General features: G+C 50.3%; 1 protein-coding gene across 1 annotated transcript; it reads right to left on the bottom strand.

The window, feature by feature from the left end:
* Nucleotides 1–770: 770 nt before the first annotated feature.
* Nucleotides 771–22286, bottom strand: ODAD4 (outer dynein arm docking complex subunit 4). Its single transcript, XM_052658511.1, has 12 exons — nucleotides 22173–22286; nucleotides 20104–20235; nucleotides 19715–19865; nucleotides 18959–19020; nucleotides 18499–18664; nucleotides 16942–17166; nucleotides 16539–16746; nucleotides 11914–12000; nucleotides 10110–10306; nucleotides 5676–5776; nucleotides 4018–4102; nucleotides 771–1282 (listed from the first exon to the last, which is right to left on the bottom strand). The coding sequence occupies exons 1-12, from the start codon at nucleotides 22284–22286 to the stop codon at nucleotides 771–773; spliced, it is 2040 nt and encodes a 679-aa protein (XP_052514471.1).
* Nucleotides 22287–23915: the final 1629 nt, after the last annotated feature.

Genomic DNA, 23915 nt, shown 5'->3' with positions numbered 1-23915 from the left:
CCAGGGTGGCACAGGTGGGTCCCGAGGCAACTCCTACTCCCAGCTGCTCCCTCTTCTCTGCCAGACATCTTCCTTCTCCCCCTGAGCTCCAAGAGCCCCACCAGTGCCAGCAGGCACTTCATTCTGTTTTCAAGGCTTCGGGGCTTACAAGTAGGTCTCCCTCGCTGTGTGATGGCTGAGTTTGTCCCATCCTTATTTCTTCCAGAAAGCCTCCCACAGTGCCCTGCACACAGTGGTACTCAGCAAGATGAGCCAATGGTCAGCAGCTGGGCAGCCACACCTCTGTTCCCAAGCCTTTCTCTTTCCTCCCCACTTTAGGCTTTTTGAGTTCCTTGGAGTGCACCTGTTTCTTCCTCCCCTGAAACCCTTTCTTCTTAGCATCTTTCTCACTTCTCCCATAAGGTCCTCGCACAGGGTCTGGGGGAGAGGACCACATTTCACACTTTGGTGACACTGTGGGTCAGGCCTTGTTTGGGGAGGGGGTCTCTGTGTTTCTCCCCTAGTCAGAATGTCAACGTTCTGCTCAGCAAGTGGGACTCCCATGCCTATGCATTCATTCTCTAAGGCTCTTCTGAGAATGGGTGTCGATAAGGAGGCAAAATGACAGACTCGGGGTTTGAGAGTGAAAGATACACATTTAAAGGGAAAACAGTAACAGAGACAGGGTGACCTGTGGGACCCAGTCCACATAAGAGACAAATCTCAGCTTGAATGTCCAGTTTAGTAAGACCTCCATGGTCCCTGTGAACACCAGCTTGCTGATCCTAATGCTACTCAGTGGGTTCATCTTCCTTTTCATCTTTTTCTATTTTTTCAGAATTTTCTGTTATTTCCATTTCTTTTGTTTCTCCTGATTCTGTTTTCCCAAGTGCTTCCAACTCTCCTCCGTCAGTTTTTGAAAGGCTCTTCTCTAGTCCTTCTGATTCCCTTGGGCTTGATTCATCTGAAAGGTTTTGATCCAGTTCTGAAGGCCTCCTGTAAATTTCCCTGGTTTCCTCTCTGTTCTGTGCTGTCCTGCCTGGTTCCCCAAACTGTCCTTTGGCAGTGCCTCCTGGACCTCTCTCCTTTGCACCCAATTCTTTCCTCCATGAGGCTTTTTCTGGGTCTTCTCTCTGCCTGTGTTCCGGCTGCCTAGCTGTGAGCCCCAAAGTTCCCTTAGACAAGACACCTTCGGGCTGTTTCTCCTGCCCCCACTGCTTTATCACCTTCTCAGGTTCATCTTTGGTTTTCCTCGTTTCCTTCTCCTTTGCTGTCTGTGTTTGATCCAACATAGTGGCATTTTCTGAAAAACAGGAGAAAGGAGAGAAGAGACATGAAATTTTGTCATGAGAGGCCTGAGACTGAGAAAGGGGAAATCACACATGGCGTCACATTGAATATAACTGGCAAAGCCAAGATTTGAACCCAGGACAGTCCGCCCCCAGCCCACATTCTTTCTTTTTCCCTACAAGAACTAGCTCAGGTGCTGGGGAAAGACAGAGGCCTCTCCTCTGGCATCCTCATTCTGCATTTCTCTTTGTCCCTGGGGAGCACACTCATCATTTGTTGGAAGGTTCCCCTGTAAAAAAAAGGGAGCAAATTGTGCTGGAAGTTCAGATGCAGGGCAATTTTACAACCCAAGGGATCCTTGCTCCTTGTTTTTACCAGCTATTGGAGAAAAGTTACCGATCTCCTCTTGAGTCTCCTCCACACTCTTCCTGGAAGTCCTGGTTTCTAAGATGCCAACAGGGACTCTGGATTCAGAGCCAGCAAAAGCTGCTGTTGGCTGTGAAGACACATGCAATGCTGCCACCTGCTGTCCAGGAAGGGAAGTGCCCAGCAGCTGCCTATGCCTTTGGGGGCCTTCCTCAAGTTTTCAGGATGCCTTTCCCAGCGTGCTGTCAGCCAAGGAAGGAGGATGCTTGGAGCACCTGCTGCATCCCGACATTATTGCTTCTGTGGCTTCTGAGAGAGGCTCCAATGGCATGTGGAGGCAGACGCAGATCTCTGAGGGGAATCCAGCCACCACGTGCAGGCGCTGGGTAATAAAAAGCCGTTATCTGACTGCTCAGGTGCCCCGAAACTCCACACCCAGATTGCCGCTGCTGTGCCGGGATCCTAGAGGGCTTCAGCCTTGGTGCCTGGAAGGAGCTCTGTCCTCCCAGAAGCCCCGAGGGAGCCCCAGCCCTAGCTCCCCTTCACTTCAGTGTGGCTGGAGGGAGGGCCCACGGGATCGGGTCGAGTTGACAGAAATAGTATGTGCAGAACCATGGTAAAACCATGGGCTCCAGAGCCAGGCTGTCCAAGACCAGAAACCACTGTGCGACTTTAACCCCTTGGCCCTGTGTCCTCATCCGTAAAATCAAGCACGTCATACTTGTTTAGGGCTTGCCAGGTGGCGTAGCGTTAAAGAATCCACCTGCCAGTGCATGGGATGTGGGTTTGATCTCTGGGTCGGGAAGATTCCCTGGAGAAGGAAATGGCAATCTACTCCAGTATTCTTGCCTGGAAGATCCCATGGACAGAGGAGCCTGGCGGGCTATAGTCCATGAGGTCACAAAGAGTCGGACACCACTGAGCAACTAAACAACACTTATTTCCTAGTGCTCCAGGAGGGATCCGATGAGTCAGCATGTACAAAGCTTAAAAGAGCGCCTGGGCAGGCCAGAAGCCCTGAGTGGAGATCAGCTTATCACCCCCACCACTCTGGGGCCTGGCCCCCATCCCTGCCGACTCCTTGGGGCCTGGAGTCCCAGCCACTTCCTCTTCCCTCACTCCTTTCATGGGGGCCGGTCAGATAGCTAGTGCCTGGGGGGTGGGGGTGGGGATCAAAGGCCTCTTCACTCCCTGGAACTCTTGGGAGAAAGAACATGGTAAGGCTAGATTGGCACAGTCCTGTCACCTCTGCACCTCTGCCGGCCCCCTGTCCCGACCCTGCCCTGCTCACTACTGACCCTGAAGAGCAGCTGCCCATGGTGGGAGTGAGTGTGGCTCCCAGTCAGACTGCTGAGTGACCTGGGCCGATCGTTCAGGCTCCAGTGGCCTCCTCCCTAAGCAGTACCTCCGCCTCCTGGCAGCGAGGATCTAGTGAGATCATTCTGGCTGATGTTAACCCAGTGTGGCCAGCGGTAAGAGCCCCCACAGTGTAAGCTGCTTGCATTCTGCTTCCATGTTTGCTCCTGTTTCCTGCCTGAAATGCCCTCAGCCTTTTACCTCGCACCGGGAAAACGCCTGGGCATCTTCTGGAGCCTAAAGCAGAAGATTCTTCCTCTTGGAAGTGTTCCCTACCACCCCAGAGAACTGGGAGCGCCCTGCCCAGGCTCTTACAGTAGAGCGCGGCCCCCTGCTCAGAAGACTCAGGTGCCTGGCTTTCCCACTGGGCTGTGGGCTCCTCCAGGGCAGGGGCCGAGCTTCTGTTACCCCCAGAATCTCACACTTCCCTGGCAGGTGACAAGTGCTTGACAAATACTTGATGAATTGAAGAAATATCAGAGTACTGGACTTCCCTGGTGGGCCAGTGGTTAAGAGTCCACCTGCCAATGCAGGGGACAGAGGTTCGATCCCTGGTCTGGGAAGATCTCACATGCCTCAGAGCAACTAAGCCCAGGCACCACAACTACTGAGTCCACGTACTACAATTACGGAAGCCCGTGCACTTGGAGCCTGTGCTCCAAAACAAGAGAAGCTACCGCCGAGCACCGCAACTATAGGGTAGTCCCCAGTCAACCAGAGAAAGCCTGTGTGCAGCAACAAAGGCCCACCACCGCCAGAAAGTAAAATAAATAATACAATAAACGAATGCATCTTTTTTAAAAATACAGAAGTATTGAAGAAATAGGGCAGACAGCATGGGATCTGACCACAGGCTGAGGGGTCCCCCTCCTGCCTTGGGAACGGCTGCTGGCGGCACTGAAATCAGAATGTTCAGTGGGCAGTGCCAAGCCCAACTGATGGAGCAGCAGGAAGCGGGGCGAGGACCACTGGAAGGAGAGCAGAGGCAGGTTTCTGAAGATGCCGTCTTCCAGCTCCAAAACTCACCTTTCTCCTTCTTTTCTTTGAGTATCTCCCTGTAGTTGGTTTTCTTCAGCTCTTCAATGATGCCCTTGTTAGCATCATCCAAGGCCTGTGGGTGAGAGGAGTATCAGTGAACTCTCTTAACGCTGTAGGACCTGTCCTTTCCCCACCCAAGCCCCAACCCTGCCCCCGGCCCCTTCCTCCTGGCTCCTCTGACTACTCCTGCCTGAGGATCATGGATCCTATGGACATGGAACTCCCCACGCTAAGTGGTATGAGAGATACACCACTGGGCGTGACTCAAACTCATTTCCCTCAGACTCAGGCATGTTTTAAGGGGTTGCGTCTGTCTGCTGATTCCTAAAGCTTCAGCCAAATTAAAGGAGACAAGGCAAGCCCCTCAGCCTGCAGCCAGGCAGCAAGCCATGGAGGGGACTCAGCAGCACACTGTGGGTGGGGGTGGGGCTGGGGGCTGGCCTGCCTTCAGAGCGGCTTCCAGGGCCTCTGCAGGACAGCCAGGGACTGGGAACTCAGCCTGTGCTGTCTCTTGAGGGCAACGCTGCTCTCCTGCAGCCCTCCCTGTGACTTGCCGTGGGTGGAACACCGCTAGACACTCAGGGAATGTCTACAGGCCCTGGATCGCCAGGCTTGGATGTTCTTGGGCAGTGCAGTCTGCCCCTTGGTATGCTTTCCTGCCTGGAGATGCCAATCAGGGGGTGAGAGGTCAGGGACTAGGTCCCTTGAGGAGCCATTTAGGGCCGTGCGTCTGTTTGGCTTGATGGGCACTTCTCTCTGTCTCCTACTTTCAAAGCCCTGCCCAGCCTCCGAGGTGACCTCGAAACCTCCGCCTCCGTGAGGGGAAAGGCCCAGCTCTGCCTGCCCGCTGGAGTTCTCAGTCTGAGTTCCCTAGTCCCTGCCGCACCAGTCAGGAGTGAGGGACTGTGTTTTCAGCTTCCCGAGGGCCAGGGCCACGTCATCACCTTTGGTGCAGTGCCGGAAAGACTCTAGATTTGCACCGTGTGATACCCAGAGGCCTCACGTGGCAACTGATCACTTGAAATGTGGCTGGTGTGGCTGAGGAACTGAACTGCAATGCTCGTTTACTTCTAACTCCATTTACGCTAAACGCTGCAGGTGGCTAGTGGCCGCCTGACTGAGCAGCGCAAGTCTGGACTGGTGAGTGAGGCCATCGCGCTGCTTTCCTATTATCTTCTGTGGGGGCTGCACTTTTCCAAGCGCAAGTCCTAGAGTCAGTTTACAGGGTCTCAGCCAGCATTAAAGACAAGAAATGAAAAGAAAATAGAGTAAGAAGTACAGTGTACATAATAAAGGTAAATATGTTTTGTAAAACTTGCTATTTTTCATGTTTTTTCAAATAAAACTATGTGTATTGAGGGGAATTCCCTGGCAGTCCAGTAGTTGGGATGCTGACTTTTACTGCAGTGGGTGTGGGTTCGATCCCTGGTTGGAGAACTAAGATCCCTTAAGTTGCTGTGCAGTGTGGCCAAAACAAAGTTAACAGTATGTGTATTGGTTGGGTTGCTATATAAACTGATGGCAACAACAGACACTGGAAAGCCACTGCCCGACCTAGAAGGTGCTCCGCGGTTGAGGGGAAATAAACATCTGGGGCTGAGGGTCCCGGGGCCTGCCCATCCCCACCCCCAGAGAGAGAGGCTCACGTTGATGATGGCCTGCTGCGCCTCGTTGTTATGGACCAGCTTCGCTCTCTCCAGGGCCTTCTCAAAGTTGTTCACGGCCGATTCGAAGTCCCTCAGCTTCACTGAAGGGCACAAGGGAGCATGAGGATAGTGACATAATATCAGTGTACATATTCAGGGTACAATATCAGGGTGCCAGGGGCCCTCAGGAGCAGCAACACCAGGCTGCCCAGCACCACCCTTTCCAGACATTTCCTGGGCCACCTCACCACTAGGGAACAGAACCTGGGCACTGGAGCCTTGGATTTCAGGTGCCAAGAGTCAGTGAGGGAAGGGGTCTGTGCCCACATCATGTGTCTCCAGGGGGACAACTCCATCCTGCCCCACTGTTGCCCTAATGGTCTGGGAGTGAGCGACGAGAATGAAGACAGAACGTGAAATCTGGCGCAATGGGTCAGGGGACCAGCAGCCTCTATTGGACTGAGGTGCAGAGTCCACTCTGAATCCAGCTTTTATTCCTAACTGCAGACCATAAGACTTCCTCAGATCTTATCTTTCTCAAGACACATGCCGTATCAATCACATACTCCTAAATAGCATGGACTACACTGACATAGTCCAGAGCTCCTTGCGTTTACGCCAGTCCATTCCCTTCTGGGCTGGTCTCGGGAACAATTAGCAAGTGTGTAGGCAGCATTCATGCCTGACGCTGACCCGGCATTCCAAGCTCTATGCTTTTATGATCCCAGTCATAATACCTTCTGGGTCTGGCCCTGGGGTTTGTAACAAGGCTATAACTCTAAGAAAGACATGAAAAAGAATCATCAATATAGTTTCTTAATATATGCTGTTTTTCCAAGTGCTATTTCTGCGAAATTTCTCAAGGCCATGAAATTACATTATTAGGAATTCCCACTATACCCCATCTTTAAATGGTTCCAGGAGAAGACATCTATTTTTTTTTTTTCTTTTTTAATGTTTACTCAGATTTGTAAAGAACACTGTGGGCACCAAACACAATCTGGCAGGACTGGATGTGACTCTTCATGAGCCAGTGGCTGGGACATCAGTGCCCACGTGGGAATAATCTGAACCCAGGAAGGAAGCAGCCCCCCACCCACCCCAGGGCACTCACCTGACCAGTTAGCACTGGGCCAGGGATGAGGGCTATGAACTGACTGCCCTTGGAAAAACCTTAATTTCAGGAAGGAAGGAGAAAAGTGCTCCCCTGCCAGGGCTGGGAACCCCACACTTCACTCTCTTTACACACCACTGCTTCTGCTTTTTTAAAAAAATTAATTAATTTTGCTGTGCTGGGTTTCAGTTGTGGCATGCAGGATCTAGTTCCCCGACCAGGGATCAAACCCGAGCGCCCTACTTTGGGGGCATGAAGTTCCAGCCACTGGACCGCCAGGGAAGTCCCTCCACTGCTTCCTCCTGTAACTAGCACCCCAAGATCTACCCCTCTCCCACAAACTGCTTTAGGATTCCTGGGGAAAGAAGGGCCTTGGATCCACAACTCAAATTGCAAAAGGCAATTACATTTGAAAAGCGATTCTAGCGTAGTTTGAAAAGTCTGTGGTGTCAATATACATTTTTTTCTCAAATATCCATTTGAAAAGAAGAAAACTCACAGTAATGCCTCAGAGGCCACCATGAATAAATGTCTACGTCATTCTGATATGGTAGGTCAGAATAGGAGTCAACATTCAAGTGAGTGGAAGCATTAAAGACCATTCTATTTGTTTTCAACTGAATCTATAACCTGAAATTATCTCCATTTTGGGGGCTCTTTTCCTCTTCTTTTCCTCACTCTGTGCATCCACAAATCCACACATGTATATCCATATTTTTGTTGGCTTTTCCAGGGACGAATTATTTCTTACCACTGTTGGAAACACTTATGGGAAGCTGATGGGGAGGAAGGAAGAAATGAGCATTTCTGGAGAGCTTGTTATATGCTGGTTCCTATTCTAAGTGCTTACATGCGTAGCCATTACCTCATGTCTTCACACTATGAAGAAGATACGTACACACTATACGTGTCAGTCGTGTCCGAGTCTTTGTGACACCATGGACTGTAGCCCTCCCAGGCTCCTCTGTCCATGGGATTCTCCAAGCGACAATACTGGAGTGGATTGCCATTTCCTTCTCTAGCATACATACTATAATTATCCCTATTTGCAGAGCCCAAGATCTGCCCGCTTGGCCAGGCTGCCTCTACAACCCAGGGGCTCTTTGGCTGCTGTGTTGGACTGGACTTTTCCACCATACAGCATGGAAACTGAGGCCAGTAGTGAGTGGCCTGCTTCTCCAGAGGCCCTCAGAGCCTAACAAGACCTCACCAGGGACAGGAATTCCCTGGTGGTCCAGTGGTTAAGACTTCACGCTTTCACTGCCAGGGCCCGGGTTCAATATCTGGTCAGGAACTAGGATCCTACAAGCCCTGTTGCAGTGCAGCCAAAAAGCAAACACAAAACAAGTCATCACAGAAACAGCAAAGAGTTCTAGGAAAAGGCACAGTAATCACATCTTCCCCAGTTTCAAGCTTTCAAGCGGTTTTTTCCTCTATGTTTTTAGGAAAGAATCCACGACGTGTAAGGAAGCCTGAGAGGCCCTGTGGATCTGGCCCTTCACCAGCCTCCCTCCTCCAGACTTTCCTGGCCCCCAGAAGCTCAACACTGGTCTCCATCAGTTTCTTAAATCAGCCAAACTCTTGCCCACCTCCCTAAATGCGGTTCCTTTGGCGAAAAAGTTCTGCCTTCAGAACTTGGAACTGGTGCCTTTGTGTTCTTAATGATTCTGCTTTAAAGTTACTCCTCAGGGACTTCCCTGGTGATCCAGCGGTTAAGAATTTGCCTTGCAATGCATGGGACGAGGGTTCGATCCCTGGCCATGGAACTAAGATCCCACATGTCTCAGAACAACTAAGCCCACAAGCCGCAACTACCAAGCCCACACACCACAAAGGAGTACCCAGCTGTGAAAGACCCACGTGACACAGTGAAGATCCCATGTGCTGCAACTGAAACCCAGTGCAGCCCAACAAATAAATATTAAAAAATAGTTACTCCTCAGATAGGAGGGCAGGAACAGTTACCAATTTTGCTTCCTACTGTATGCCCAGCTTTGGTGCCTAGAAGGTGCCAGGAAAGTGTTAATGATGTGAGTAAGTGAATGAGTGATGAGACCCGTGATCAGAGTGCCTGTCATGCTTACCCCCTCTCTGGGGTCAGCCGTGTGCCCAGGGCAGGGCAGGTCCGAAACTGTGAACAGAAGACCCAGCTCCACGGCTTCCTTATTACTGTAGCCTAGAGCTACTTCTCCTTTTAAACTTGTATTGTGAAATATTTCAAATATACAGATAAGTCAAAGGAATAGTATCATGAATCCCCATTACTCATCAACCTAGATTCAAATATCATATGATGTCACTTCCATGTGGAATCTAAAAAAATGATACACGTGAACTTATTTACAAAACAGAAACACTCAGAAAACAAACTTATCACAGGGGAAAAGGTGGGGAGGGATAAATTAGGAGGTTGGGATTAACATATATATTAATACACTACCGGGGGAGCCTGGTGGGCTGCCATCTATGGGGTTGCGCAGAGTTGGACACGACTGAAGCGACTTAGCAGCACTATATATAAAATAGATAATCAACAGGGATCTACTGCACAGCACAGGGAATTCCATTCAATACTCTGTAATAACCTACATGGGAAAAGAATCTGAAAAGAATAGATATATGTATTTGCATAACTGAATCACTTTGCTGTTCACTTAAAGCTCACACAACATTGTACATCAACTATATTCTAATATAAAAGTTTTTAAAAATTACCAAAACATTGCTAATCCTGTTGCATCTGTTCTCCTCACCCCTATTCCTTGCTGTTTTATTAACAAGCCCATTAACTGTATTGAAATATGATTCACTCAGTATAAAATGCACCCCTTTGTAAGTATACAGTTCAATGATTTCTAGAAAATTTATAGACTTGTGCAATGAACACAACTCAGCTTCAGAACTTTCCCAGCCCCCTAAAAAAGCGCCCTCTCGAGACCTGGGGCAATCTGCGGCACCATTCAGAGTCTCCGTTTCCCAGCCTATAAAAGGAGGACAATACCTCCAGCACTGGCTTGTAGAGTGATTAAAGCGAGAATGCATGTATAAAGGCTCCTGAGCCAAGAGGAGTGCAGCTGTTTCGATGAGGACGTGACACTGTGCTGGCCTGCATGCAGCTCAGCTGAGTTCCTCAAGGGCAGGGCAGTCCTCTAGGTCTCCCAAGCCCTAACTGAGTGTAGCTTAGAGTAGGCACTATACACACTGGTCAGAACACGGGGGTTTATCCCCACTCTCAGAATCAGGATTTGTCTGGCCCATCAGGATGGAAAGTTCAGCGCAGGCGTGACGGCAGGGCCTGAGGGCTGGGAAGGACACTGTACCTTGTGCCTGCGCCACCAGGACGCTGGCATTCAGCTGCCACTCCATGTCCCCTTCTTCCTCGGCGCACTGTTGGGACTTCTCACCGTAGCTCTGGGCCTCCCAGGCCTGGTCTAGCTCCAGGTAGCAGCGGCCAATCTCATGGAACAGCCAGGTCTTCTCCAGGGTGGTTTTGGCCAGAGGGATCTTCTCCTCCCACCTGGAGACACCAAGAACCGGGTCAGCTTCCTCCACTCAGGCCCTGTACTTGGACTTAGCAGGCTGGGCTTCCTACTGGTGGCAGAAGGAAAACTGTCCTCCAACTACCAGTTCTTTTAGGAGCAGGAGTGGAGCTAACAAGCACTATCATATTTTTTAAACTACCAGGGTTATTTTGGTGCATCTGTAGCATTGGCTTTGATACCACAGTTGAAAATAATGCTTGTAAAATAGCATTTGAAATAACTCCATAACCTTTGAAAGTCAAAGTGAATTTGCTCAGTTGTGTCCGACTCTTTGCAAACCCAAGGACTGTAGCCTACCAGGCTCCTCCATCCATGGGATTTTCCAGGCAAGAGCACTGGAGTGGGTTGCCATTTCCTTCTCCACGGGATCTTCTCGATCCAGGGATCGAACCCAGGTCTCCCTCATTGCAGGCAGACACTTTACCATATGAGCCACCAGGGAAGCCCACACATAAGCTTTAAGAATATGATTAAGCACATTTAAGAGAAAATCAACACAATGAAAAAAACTGGGATGAAAAAACAAAATATCAATATAAGTCAGAGGAGAATCAGAATGAACACTTGTCTTTGGATGGTGGGACTGAAGACTTCCTCATCTAATTTTCTATATTTTCCAAATGAATAATTTAAGGTTAAGCACATCTGACTCTCTGTGACCCCATGGACCATACAGTTCATGGAATTCTCTAGGCCAGAATACTGAAGTGGATAGCCTTTCCATCCTCCATGGGATCTTTCCAACCCAGGGATCAAACCCAGGTCTCCCTCATTGCAGGCAGATTCTTTACCAGCTCAGCCACCAGGGAAGCCCCACATTAAGCACATATTTACTATAAAACATTTTATTATGAAAAGACATGAATGGGGAGGTGAATGCTCACATGCTTCTGTCTTTTGGCACACAGGCGCCAGGGGCCACTGGGGAAACCAAATGACCTGGAGCACCAGGCTCCGGTCAACAAGTCTGTTCTAGTCAGGCAACGAATGCCTGAAGCACAATTTCTCTCTGCAGTCAAGCCCGCCCCTAAGGCTCCGAGGGGCTGAATCACCCCACTGGAGCAGGTCACCAGTCCCAGGGTTGGACATCAAAAGTCCATCAGTTAAGGTCTCTAGGGAGCTCAGGCTCCATTCCCAGTGACCCCCATGTGACTGCAGAGAATCACAGAATAACCTCCAAAGAACTCCCAGAAGTCAATGGTCCAGCCAGTCATGAACTTGGCCAGAGGTGAGGGTTGCCTGGAGAACTTGTTAAAATCAGATTCCTGAGCTCCAGCCCAGACCTGTAGAATGAGAACGTCCAGGGGAGAGGCTCGATAATGCACACGCCTAAAAACAAGTGTCCTGATGTTTGTCAACGGGAAATTAGGAGAAAATGCTGATTCTATTCTACTAATTAATATAGCTGACGAGCCCCAGAGTTTACAAAGTGGCTTTCTTCTGGTCGCTTAGCATAGCCAGGAGCCAAATTCGGGTCTTCCGATGCCTCTTTGCCTGACGTCCTGCCCCAGGCTGGGAGTCCAGGGGGAAGTTGGGATGTCCTGGCCCTTGAGTACGGAGAGGGTGGTCCTGGGTCACTCACGTGTCAATGGCTTGTTGGAATTTCCCAACTCTGGCAAAAACCCTGCCAATGTTGTCCAAGGCCCTGGACTTGGCATCAGGAAGATCGCTGTAGGGAAGAAGCAAGACAAGGTCATTCTAGGCACTATGGAAACTAGAAAGAAGGTAAAGATGGGCCAGTTGAAGGGACAATGCCCAGGCTGGCAAGGCTGAGGTACCCTGGCCCTCTTGTGGGAACGGACATTATCAGAATCTCTCTGGAGGGCAAACAAGCAACAGCCTACAAAGACACCCCTTTGGTCCTGCAACTCCCCTTCTAGAAATTTACCTCCAGAAGATAATGTGACAAGAATACTCATTAAAATATTGTTTATAATAATAAACGGTGGAAATAATCTAAATGCAATCAGTGCAATTTTTGCGTACAAAAAACATCCTTGATACATTTAAGGTAAAAAATCAGATTATGAAAAAAAAGTCAGAATATAGGAGCTTGCACAATATCCGATGCCATATTCGTATTAAAAATGAATGTGCGGGAGACTTCCCAAGTGGTCCAGTGGTTAAGAATGTCAATCCAAGGGACACAAGTTCGATCCCTGATCCAGGAAGATGCCACCAGCTGTGGGGCAATGAATCCCGAGCTCTAGAACCTGTGAGCCGCAACTACTGAAGCCTGCATGCCCGAAGACCTGTGGTCTGCAACAGGAGAAGCTGCTGCAAGGAGAAGCCTGTGCACCGTAACTGGAGAGTAGCTCCCGCTTGCCACAACCAGAGAAAGCCTGTGTGCAGCAACAAAGACCCAACGCTGCCAAAAATACATTTTTAAAAAATATCTCCTTCCCAACAAATAAACCAAGAAACCCAACCTGAGCCCCCTCCCACAGCATCCCCTTCTTTCCCTCCTTCCCTGGCCAGCTCCCCCTCTTCCCATTGTCCCCCAGCCCTTCAGCCCCTGACCCTCAGCGGCAGGAAGCTCTGTTCGATTCCCTCTCCTCACAGGGCTGGGCTGCCTTCTCACATGCAAATCTGACCAAGCTCTCCCTCCACCCACAGACATACCCACATGTGTCTGCGGTCTCACTGGAGCTCTGTGTGTGCTGGAAAAGGGGAGCAGCCTCAGTGGCTGCCCAGGGATGCGGTTACGCACGTTATTGCAGGCACCGAAACACCTTTCTCTGAAGCCATTCGAAGAATGAGACGTTCCTTTCCAAGACACAGGCTTTTTAAAAAGAAGACCCACAGAAATGGATCATTTCTGTTTAAAAAAACTCCTATGGAGAAACTTCCCTGGTGGCCCAGTGGCTAAGACTCCATGTTCCCAATGTGGAGTCAGGGGAGGCGCCCTCGGTGTGATCCCTGGTCAGGGAACTAGATCCCACATTCCACCACTAAGAGTTTGTATGTTCTATCTATCAATCCCGCATGCTGTAACCAAGACCCAGCACAGCCACATAAAGGAATATATACTTTTTTCATGCTATGTGTGTGTACATGCACATAAATACACAAGTAAATATGTTGCAAAGGGGCCAGGAGGACATTATCTCAACGAGGCCCCCAGACTGGGGAGAGGGGAGACGTCTGAGTCCTGCTCTCAGCACCACACGTCCTGGGTCAAGTACAGCGCCTCTGGGACTGGTGTGAGAACAGACTCCTATCGGCCCTCACTACCTCAGCGTGGCCTCCCCTCCTCCCACTCCCCACAGGTCCTGGCCACCCCAACACTACCTGGAGCACCCCAAACCCCCCACCCCTGCCCTGTCCCTCTGCCTTGGGGGGCCACCCCCTGGTCCTATCTCCCCCTTCTCTCAGAGGCTCCCTCATCTCCCCTCTCTGGGGCTCCTGGGCCGTGTTTGCAGCTCTGATGCTGGCTCCCCCTTCCAGAGTGGCTGCTCTGTTGTGGTGTGAATAAATATGTTGATTTACTCATAACAGTAATGTGTACTAAGCTAACTAAGTAATGTGTACTAAGATGTGCAGGATGGGGAAAGCCTGCAATCAAATCATCTATACAGTAATCAGGGAAAGAAATGAGGGCTGACTAAGGTCACTGGAAAAGCTACTCAGACTAGTCGGATTTGAGCCACGGCTGTAAGGATGGTAGTCTTTGGAGGAGGGGGTGAGGTTGATCTGATTGAGGAAGCATGTGGGGCATACACATGAGACTCACGGGTGAGACTGGAAGCCTGTGGGCAGAGACTGAGAAGGAACCAACATTGCTGCAGGGACACCTCTGTTTATGCAATCAGCCACTAAGCACATATTCACTGCATGTCCATTATGGGGCAGGTGCTGGGGAGAGAAACGGAACAGAGAAGTCTAAGGTCTATCAGGCAGATGAAACGTGTGGCATGTGCGGGGGGAGCATGGACGAGGGCTGCTAGGTCACTCTGGGCACATGGAGGTCTTTCCCTGGGGGGAAAACACTTCTTTACAATCTGAAGGACAGGGAGGAGGGAGCTGATGAAGAAAGCGCTGGCAAAAGAGAAGGCTGAGTAGCAGCAGAGCCATGTGCTGTTGCCAGGGTTCAGGATGCCCAAGGGCCTGGAGACAGCCGAGTCAACAGAGATGAGGAGAAGTCAGGTCAGCAAGGGTGGGGCGGGCACTGGGACTGCACCTCACTGCTGGACACGTTTTGCACTGAAGGGCCAGCTGGGCGGCAGGAAACCCAGGTCAGAGGAAATAGGCAAGAAGTGAGGAAGACGTGGATGGAGCTGTGGGAGGGGAACAGAAGGGAAGATTCTCTCGATAGGAGGAAGAGGCATGGACAGGACATGGCAGGCTGGTGTGGGTAGCGAAGGAAGGGAGGTGTCTGGGAAGCCACCTGGGCTCCTTCCTGGGGACAACGCAGCCACCAGTGCCATTCTCCCAGAAAGGGAGCCCTGAAGCAAGAGGTCTTGAAGGAAGATGATGGATTCCACTTTGGATATGTCAAACTGGGGGCTCCCATGGGACATCAAGTGGAAATGCCTCAGACTCTGCTGGATATGCAGGTCTGAGAGCTCGGAGGGGAGAGCTGGCAAGATGTGAAGATTTATGTTTAAGGCATGGGAAAAGACTGGATCCAAAATATTGTCTAGAAAGAAAGGAAGTGAAGTCGCTCAGTCGTGTCCAACTCTTTGCAACCCCATGAACTGCAGCCTACCAGGGTCCTCTGTCCATGGGATTTTCCAGGCAATACTGGAGAGGGTTGCCACTGCCTTCTCCAGGGTATCTTCCCAATCCAGGGATCGAACTCCAGGTCTCCCACATTGCGATCAGACGCTTTACCATCTGAGCCGCCTCCAGCGAAGCCCTAAATACTGTCTATATTTATTTAATCCTCAAATTCCCCATGAGGCAGTATTATCATGCCTTCATTAGAGATAAGGAAACTGAGAGTGAGCAACTTAAAACCACACTGCTTCTAAGTGTCCCAGGCAGCAATTAAAGCCAGGTTTATCTCCAAAGTTAGCTGTTGTTTGAGAACCAGGAATGCCCAACACGAGATTCTGGCTCTGCACAGTGGGAGGCTGGTAAGAAATGAACTGGAAATGGACAGACAGCTTATAGGGTTCTGGTGACTGAGGAGAGGACATGAGGTGGGTGTGTTCAGGAAATCCAGTTTGACCCAAAGAATGGCCTGACATTGGAGGGTTGTGCAGAAGTGGATTCAGAGAGGGCCCCGAGTGACCAGGAAAGGCCCATTTGCTTTGAACCTGTGGGCAGTGAGAGGCCAAGGCCTGTTTGTCAGCAGGAAAACAGTTGACAGGTAAGAAGTAGTGTGTCTCTGGAGGTGACTTATGAGAGCAGCTGGAGATGGAGAGGCGAGGGCTGACCCGAGTGGGCATGGGAGGATGGGAGGCTGAGGGGGCTCAGAACTGCGGGGCGAGTAAAACTGGGCAAGACAAAGTCATGAACAACTCCAGAGGTTGGAACTAGGGTGCCCAGAAAGGGATGGTACCTCTGGGGGTGGGCATCAAGTCTTGGGAAGAGTTGGTTCCTATGAGAGCTGACGTTACAATAGTCATCATGGATACACAGTGCTGTTCTGAGATCTTTATGTGAATTTCTGCAGGTCATTCTCCTTCTCACCCTACTGAGTAGGGGCTACCATTGTGCCCCTTTGACAGAGGCTGAGAGAGGTTAGTTAAGCGCCCTGCCTAAGGCCCCGCAGCTGGGAGGTACAGCTCAGAAGCCTAAGCTCTTGGGACTTTCCTGCTGGTCCAGTGGCTAAGACTCTGTGCTCCAATGCAGAGGGCCCAGGTTTGAACCCTAGTCAGGGAACTAGATCCCACATGCTGCAATTAAATGATCCTGCATGCCACTGCAGAGACTAAAGATCCTGTGGGCTGCAACTGAGACCTGGTGCAGCCAAATAAATAAATAAAATGATAAGCATTTAAAAATAAAAATATACCTAAGAGCCAAACCACAGGGAGTTTTTTGGAGTTTGGGGCCTGTATCCTCCCTCTTTGTGGCAAAAAAGCTGACAGTCTAGATGTGCCCTTATCCTAGGGAGGTGGCTCCTCAATCCAGGGTATCCACTTCAAGCACGCAGGCAGAAAGCGGGGGCTCAGCCCCCAGCCCCAGCAGCCCCAGTGAAAGGTCAGTATGTAGCTGGGCCTTGGCCACTTGGCTTTCCGAGCCCGTGCAGGCACTCACTACTCCTTGGCGATCTCCAGGTCCTTCCTGTGGCTCTGCAGGGCCGCTACCATCTGCCCCAGCTCGATCTGGGCATTCCCTATGCAGCTGTATAGGTTTCCCACCAGTTCATCCTTGTTGGGCACCTCCTCTTTGTTCCATTCCAGTACCTTCTTCAGCACTTTCTCAGCTTTCTGAAGGCTGCCTTCAGCACTGCCGCTAGTCAGCACTGGGAAAGGAAAGAGGTGTTATGGAGGGGGGAGCAGTCTACCCCTGGCCGACAGAAGAGCCTGCATTCTAACCCCCCCCACCCCCCGCCCCACTAGATTCCATCCACCGGCCAAGCGAGGCCAGGGGGCTCCAGCTGCCATGTGGCTCTGGCCCCAACTGGCCATGGGCCAGCCCTTCTGAGAATATCACCCACACATGTCAATGTCCTCCAGACTCTTGAGGATGTAGCGGGCTGTCTGCGAGGGACGGCGTTTGCGGTCCCGCAGCCACTTCTCTTGCATCAACTTCCGGTCCCGCTCCCTGGCGTAGATGGGTTTCTGCTGCCGCCAGAAGTCACTGCGCGTGTCCAAGTAGTTGATGCCTGTCATGATGAGGTCCTCCACGGTCAGGCCATGCTTGATGGTGCCTCTGATCAGATCTGTGGGGAAGGGGGTGGGGAAGAGCCAACTAGAACAGGGATTGAGGGGAGTCACCCCCTCTCAACTGAAGGTGTCCTTGGGGGGACCTCTACCTGGAACTGTGGGACAGTAAGGAAATCAAGAGCACCTGGGTGGGAGAGGGGGGGTCTATCTGGGACCAGATGAAGCCAGAGCCCCCTCTCTGTGGCACTCCTATGGTACAGGGCTTAGGGCATAGGCCCCTCATGGCAAGACATGACGAGCTAGCAGAAGCAGCAGCTGGTGGATTGCTTTCTGAGAGGCTTCCAGCCCTCAGGGCTCCTTTATTTCAAGCTGTCCTCAGAGTAGTCGGAGTAGAAATGCATAACCTGGTCCCGGCTGCCAGTGCCCAGTGAGTCCCTGGGTGCCAAGTGGGCCAGGGAAAACTGGGAGCCAGAGGGGCATGCCTGAGCTCTCTTCGCTCACCTGAACAGAGGTCAGAAACGGGAGTAAAGCTGCAAGGCCTTTTGGGTAACATGTGGGCCACCTCTTCCCTCCCTGGAAGCTCCTCTATATAGAACAGCGTCCAGGCCTGTTCAGAGGAGATGGGCCAGCCGTGAAGTTGCCCCTGAGATGCAACCGGCAGGGGATCCTATAGAGGACCTTGGGACGTCAGTTCTGGAGAAAAGCCCTTGGATTTGAGAGTGATCCCTGTGCAGGCTCAACAGCTTAATGGCAACACTCCCACCACCAGTGTTCATACGAGATATTCACTTCAAGGCGCCTTCCTATTTCTTGTTCCCACCAGTGTGGTGCAGCAGGAAGAGTGTGGAACTGGAGGTTAGGAGGCCTGGGTGCTGCTGTCAACTCCACCACTAACTTGCTTGTCACCTTGGACAAGTTACTCCCCATTCAGGGTCTCTCTTTCCTTACCGATAATAGAAGGGATTAGACCAGATGAGATTTTAGGACATTCTAATTCCACAGTCCTGGGAGTCCCTTGTGAGCACCTCTGAGCTGCATTCCCTTGCCCTTGGAACACACTGAAGGCTCAGGGGGGTGCCCCTTCAGGGACCAAGGTGGTAAAGAAACCCAGATCTCTAGCGTTCCCACCCAGGGTACCAGAGCACTTAAGAGCACTGGTTCTGAAACTGGACTTCTTGGCTTCCAATCTGAGAGCCGCATCACTGAGTTATGTAACCTCCCCATGCCTCAGTTTCCTCATCTGTAAAGTGAGAACAGTAGTGGAACTTGTCCAGAGGAACGTGTCAGCAAATGTCGTTCTATAGGCTTTGCCTCTGGTTCATGTGTTAAGCATCCACCCCAGGTTTTCTTTGCCCTGAATTCCCTGCTGCAAACAAAGTGTCCGACACCTTCATCCAACAGGAGCTTCTCCAGGTACTCCTTGTCCACGTAGAGTTCACCCAGGAGCTGGCGGACAATCTTCTCGCTCTTGAGCGAGCCCTTCCGCTTGCTCTCTCTCTTGGGGTGGTGTACGAGCTGTCTCACGGGATGAGGCTTCTGCTGGGCTTGCATACTCTGGGAAGATGGAGCAGTACCCCCACAGAGTCTTAGAAAGGAGCCCAGAGCACCAGCCAAGGCCCCCCGAGCCTGTGATCCCAGACCCCTCCCTCCAGGACCTCTGTGTGCTGAGAACCATGGAGGATGTCTGGTATGGGAACAGCTCGTGGGGGCTGGGGCAGAACCCTCTGACCACCTGTGCTGGGCAGGAGCTCCTCACTCGCAGGCACTGAGAGCCACTGAACCCTGTGCTCCTCAGGCACATGGGGCCTCTGCCCTTTGAGGGAGGTGGAGTCAGAGCCAGGCCCTTACCTCAGCCTGCTTGCTTAAGAAGGACAGATCCCCTTTGTTCTCCAGTTTAATAGAAGAGGGACCTGCAAAGACAGAAGCTGGGGCTCAAGCCGGCAGTGGCCTTAGGCACAACCTATCACACATTTTATGTGGAAATAGTTGGCCGTTGGTGGGAGGGTGGAACTCTCTCTCCGAGCAGCCAAGCCACTCCCACTAGCCCAAGGCCACATTTCCAAACGAAGATAGGCCCTGGGTAACAGGGCCCCTTTCCATTTACACACTCTGCCACCCACAGTGGCAAGCCCCCCTGCACCCCCGCTCCCCCCCGCCACCCCCCCTACCCTCCCACCCCCACCTCCACCCCCACCCCCTGTCACCAGCACACGATGAACTGATGGGAGAGCCAGCCCCTGGTGCATGTGTGGTAAGGGAGGAAGGCAGGGGCCAGGGAAGGCCGTTCTCAGAACCTCATTCTGTACTATGACACCAGGCCAAAAAGAGGCTTACTCTTCTGGATTGGGGTGAGTGAAACGGTGTTATTCATCTGATTTTGAAGAGAAACAGATGCTGCAGTGCTCAGGACAGTGGACTGGAGACTAGTCCTCCCTGTGGACAGTTTCTAATCCTCAAGAAAATCAGGAGCACCCAAATCTAAGCTGGGGGCTCCCTGTAATCCTCCCAGTGGTGGGTGCTCACCCAGTGTACCTGAGGTCTCCCTCCAAACCTAAGGATTCCAAGAATCTCCCAAATAAGCGCATAGGCCCCATGGTCACTCACTTCCCACCGAGTTGTTGATGGCTTCCTGGGCTTTCTGAATTCCAACTTTGAATTCCCGATCAGGCCTCAGCTTGTAGCCCCGATGGTAGAAAACCAAGGCAAATTCGAAGTCACCCATGGTGTACAGGGTCTCGGCCTTTTGTAAAATCCCCTGAAATGAGAGGAAATCAAATCAAAGGGAAGAGACAAAGCCTGCCCAGACTCAGGTGTGGTGGAATGTAAGGATCCCTGGGTTGAGAACAAATGTTGGGATACAGGGGCAGAGGCAAGTGATCTATGAAGGAACACAACAGTAAACTCCAGGCAGTCTACAGGCTCTTTAACCATCAGAGGCTGCTGCAGGTAGTGGCAGTGAGAAAAGCGAGGAGTCCTCCCACCCCAACAGTCACCTTGCAGAAAGTTGGGTCTCCCTGGAGTGAAGCCTCAGCATCTTCCAGGGATTTTTCCAGCTCTCCCATCTTGAGGAAGCACTTGGAGCGGGCAACCAAGCAGTTCTTATCTCCGCTCTGAAGGTGAAGAGCCTGAAGAAGGAACCACTCAGATTAACAGGCATCTGGCAGGGAGAGGTAAGAAGCTGGACAGGACACAGCAGCCCAAATCCTTCTGCCAGAGTTTCAGGGGGACTCCATGGACTTCTTTGGATCCTTTTAGACTAAAACCAGCACCACACTGATCTCTGCTTAGTCAACTAGGTTATCTGCGGGTAGTCATCATTCAGAAGGTCATATCACAAGCTATCTTGGAAACTACTGGTTGAGATGTGAGAATATACTATACTACCCAGTGGATATACTGAACTTCCCCAGTGTCTGGGATTCCTCCAGTTCACTTAGAATCCTAGGGTGTTTAGTGCTTAACAAATTCAACCATGAACCTGAAATGGTTGTACAACACATTCAAAATACTACTTGAAGGGGACTTCTCTGGTGGTCCAAGGGGCAAGAATCAGCTTTGCAATGTAGGGGTTGTGGGTTCAATCTCTGTTCGGGGAACTAAGGTCCAACATGCCACACGGCAGCTAAGCCCATGCAGCACAACTACTGAACCCAGGTGACGCAACTAGAGAATCCGTGTGCCACAAGATCCCATGACACAAGGGACAACATAATGAAGATCCCGTGGGCTGCAACTAAGACCCCACGCTGCCAAATAAATAAACATTTTAAAAACAATACTATTTGAAGACCAAGCATTCTGAAGGCTAACAAAATGGATTTTAGGATGATCTGCAACTTGTGTTACCCATTATACATGCCCTCTCTTTTTATATAGCTTGTTGAGAATGAATCATTGTTTCAGGGGATTAAGATGAAAATGCCAGGCAAAAGGAAACTGATTTTGGACCCAAAGTGGGAATGGAAAGCTTCTCCTTGTCCCCATGTCCTTCCTTCTCCGGTCTGAGATCATTACATAATCTGCAGTGTGATGTCCTTCCTGAGGCATCAGACTGTACCCACCTCCGTCTAAGACCTTCCTACTTTTCCTGAAAGAGCCTTTCTTTCCTAGAAAAGACCACTTCTCACCCAAAGCTATAAGCCCTTGTGGTGTTTTTTTCTACCTGAGCTTCTCCAAGATGAAACAGTTTCCAGAAAAAGGAGAATGGATGGGGCTCCTGAACTTAATTGCTGGTCCATCTGATCCATTATTTCTGGTTTTAGGATGTGGTTGGTGATCCAAAGGGACTAAAGACTCTAGGTAGCAACTGAGAAGTTTGATTTTAGAAGGAGTCTTGGGACACGTTAGAGAGCTATGCTACCACCCCGTTATTTGTAACAAGTGGGCTATTTGTTGAAAAAAAAACAGTCATAATAAAACATCCAATAGCTTATTTGCAAGACAGTACAGTAGTGTATGATGGTAAGGTTAGCACCTCAGCACTGAAGTCTGACTGCCTGAGTTTGAATCCCTCCTCTGCCACCTGCTAGTTCAGTGATCTTAGGCATGTTACTCAACTTCTATAAAAGCTTTCTTACCTTCAAAATGGCATAATAATAGCACCTCCCGCTAAGCTTGCCACTTAGCAGTGTGTCTGGTATCCAAAAACAGCGCTCAACTGTTACTGCCTTAGGGTGGGTTGGAACAATTTATACTACAGTAAAGTTTTATGATGTTATTTACTGACCGACCACCTTCAATAAGCAGCTGTGTGCCAGAGACTTCCCTTCTGCAAGCAGCCCAATAGCCAACCTCCTAGCCAGTTATGGGAAACTGAGGAAGGAGACCAATCACGACACATTTGAGCAAAAATGTAGGAGAAGGGGTCACTGTTAGCGCAGAGGTTGGTTATTAACAACCAGGTAGAATACAAATGGGAAATGGTAGAAAATGTCTAAACAGGGGTTTATCTTTGACAGCGGTGCATCAATCAGTAACAATGGAATAGTGGAAACAATAGGGTGGTCCAGGCATCATCAAGACCTCAGTGATGGGTAGCTGAACGTTTCAGAGCACGACTCACATTGCTGAAGCTATGGGCGGCTTTAGCGAACTCCCCGCATAGATACAGCCGCTCGCCCTCCGCCATGTAAGATGGAAAGGTGCTTCGCAAGACTTCATTTTCTGGGTCCGCCATGGTGACGGAATTCGGAGACGCTGAAGCGGAGAAAGGAAGGAAAAGAAGCCTGAGAACCTCAGTCTGGTTTGTGGAAGCTCCGTGTCTTAGCAACCGGGAGACGTAAATTACTTCCGGCCCCGCCCCTCGAGCGCGGGGCGGAGTCCGGGTCGCAACCGCCGCCTGTGCAGCTGGTGCTTAGGAAGCCGCGAACTGGTTGGACCGCGACGAGCGCGTGGCTATTCGCTTCAAGGAGGCCTCTTTGCGACTTGAAGTGTTGGCAGTTGCACGCTCCATCGGTTCTTCCCAGAGTTGCTTCGCATTCAGAAGCCACAGTCAGGAAAAAAAAAAAAAAAAGTACAGCCCTGAAGACAGGGAAAAGATTGGGGGCATAATTCCAAATAGGGATAAGGCATTCGTGGCAAGTATTTGTGCACGTGTACTACTCTCAAGAGTGAGCCTCTTGGTGGCTCCAGACGGTCAAGAATCTGCCTGCAATGCAGGAGACCTGAGTTCGATCCCTGGGTCGCGAACATCCCCTGAAGAAGGAAATGGCAACCCACTCCAGTCCATGGACAGGGGAGCCTGGCAGGCTTCAGTCCATGGGATCTCAAAAAGTCGGACGTGACTTACCGACTTTCACTATGCCAAAACAAACAAAAATCTGACGATACAGACAGATTAACTCAAAAGATTTAAATGTAAGAGGTAGAATTATAAAACCAGAAAAATAGGTGAATGTAATAGAGTGAAAAGCAAAAAACAAATTTGATGTCATCAAAGTGAAAATTCTTTGTTCATCAAAACAATATTATTGGGCCTTCCCTGGTGGCTCAGTGGTAAAGAATCCACCTGCCAATGCTGAAGACAGGTTTGATCCCTGGTCTGGGAAGATCCCAAGTGCCAAGGAGCAACTAGGCCCTCGAGCCACAACTGCTGAGCTTATTATGATCTAGAGCCTGGCAGCTGCAAATATTGAACCCACGTGCCACACTAATGAAGCCTGCATGCCCTAGAGCCCGTGTTCTGCTACAAGAGAGGTCACTGCAGTGAAAAGCCTGTGCACCACAACTGGAGGGCAGCCTCCGTTCGTGGCAATCAGAGAAAAGCCACCGTAAAACAACGGAGACCCAGCATAGCCAAGAATAAATAAATAAAATTATATATTTTTAAAAAACAACAAAGTTAAGAAAATTAAAAGGCAAGCCACAGACTGGGACAAAATATTTGCAAAACATCTGTCTGACAAAGAATTTGTATGCACAATAAATAAAGAGCTCTTACAACTCCATATAACAAGGCAAATAAAAAGTGAGCAAAAGATTTTAATAGTTATATCATCAGAGAAGATATATGGATGGTCAATTAGAATATGAAACATGCTCCAGTGTCTTTAGTCATTAGGAAAATACAAAATAAGCCCCGCAAGTAGACACCGATACACACTTTACTAGAATAGCTAAAGTGAAAAAAGACTGAATTTCCCAGGTGTTGATGAAGACGGTAAGCCACCAGAATTCTCATACACTGCTGGTGAGAATGTAAAATGGTTTAACCTCTGTGGAAAATGGTTTGGCAGCTTCTTAAAAAAGTTCAACACACTTACCATATGACCCAGCCAGTCTGCTCCTAGGAATTTACCCAAGAGAA

This window comes from Budorcas taxicolor, chromosome 19 (genome assembly GCF_023091745.1).
Source record: "Budorcas taxicolor isolate Tak-1 chromosome 19, Takin1.1, whole genome shotgun sequence".
Classification (NCBI taxonomy): Eukaryota; Metazoa; Chordata; class Mammalia; order Artiodactyla; family Bovidae; genus Budorcas; species Budorcas taxicolor.
Note: the sequence above shows the minus strand (reverse complement) of the source record. Positions and strands in the feature narration are given on the sequence as shown.

Bases quoted from the DNA above. Each gene is read 5' to 3' on its own strand.
- ODAD4 (XM_052658511.1), bottom strand. From the start codon at position 22,286: ATGGCGGACCCAGAAAATGAAGTCTTGCGAAGCACCTTTCCATCTTAC. The intron at 18,665-18,958 runs GTAAGGGCCTGG...CCATCTTCCCAG, and splicing joins TCTTAAGCAAGCAGGCTGAG to AGTATGCAAGCCCAGCAGAA. The intron at 17,167-18,498 runs GTGTCGGACACT...CCTTCCCCACAG, and splicing joins GAAGCTCCTGTTGGATGAAG to ATCTGATCAGAGGCACCATC.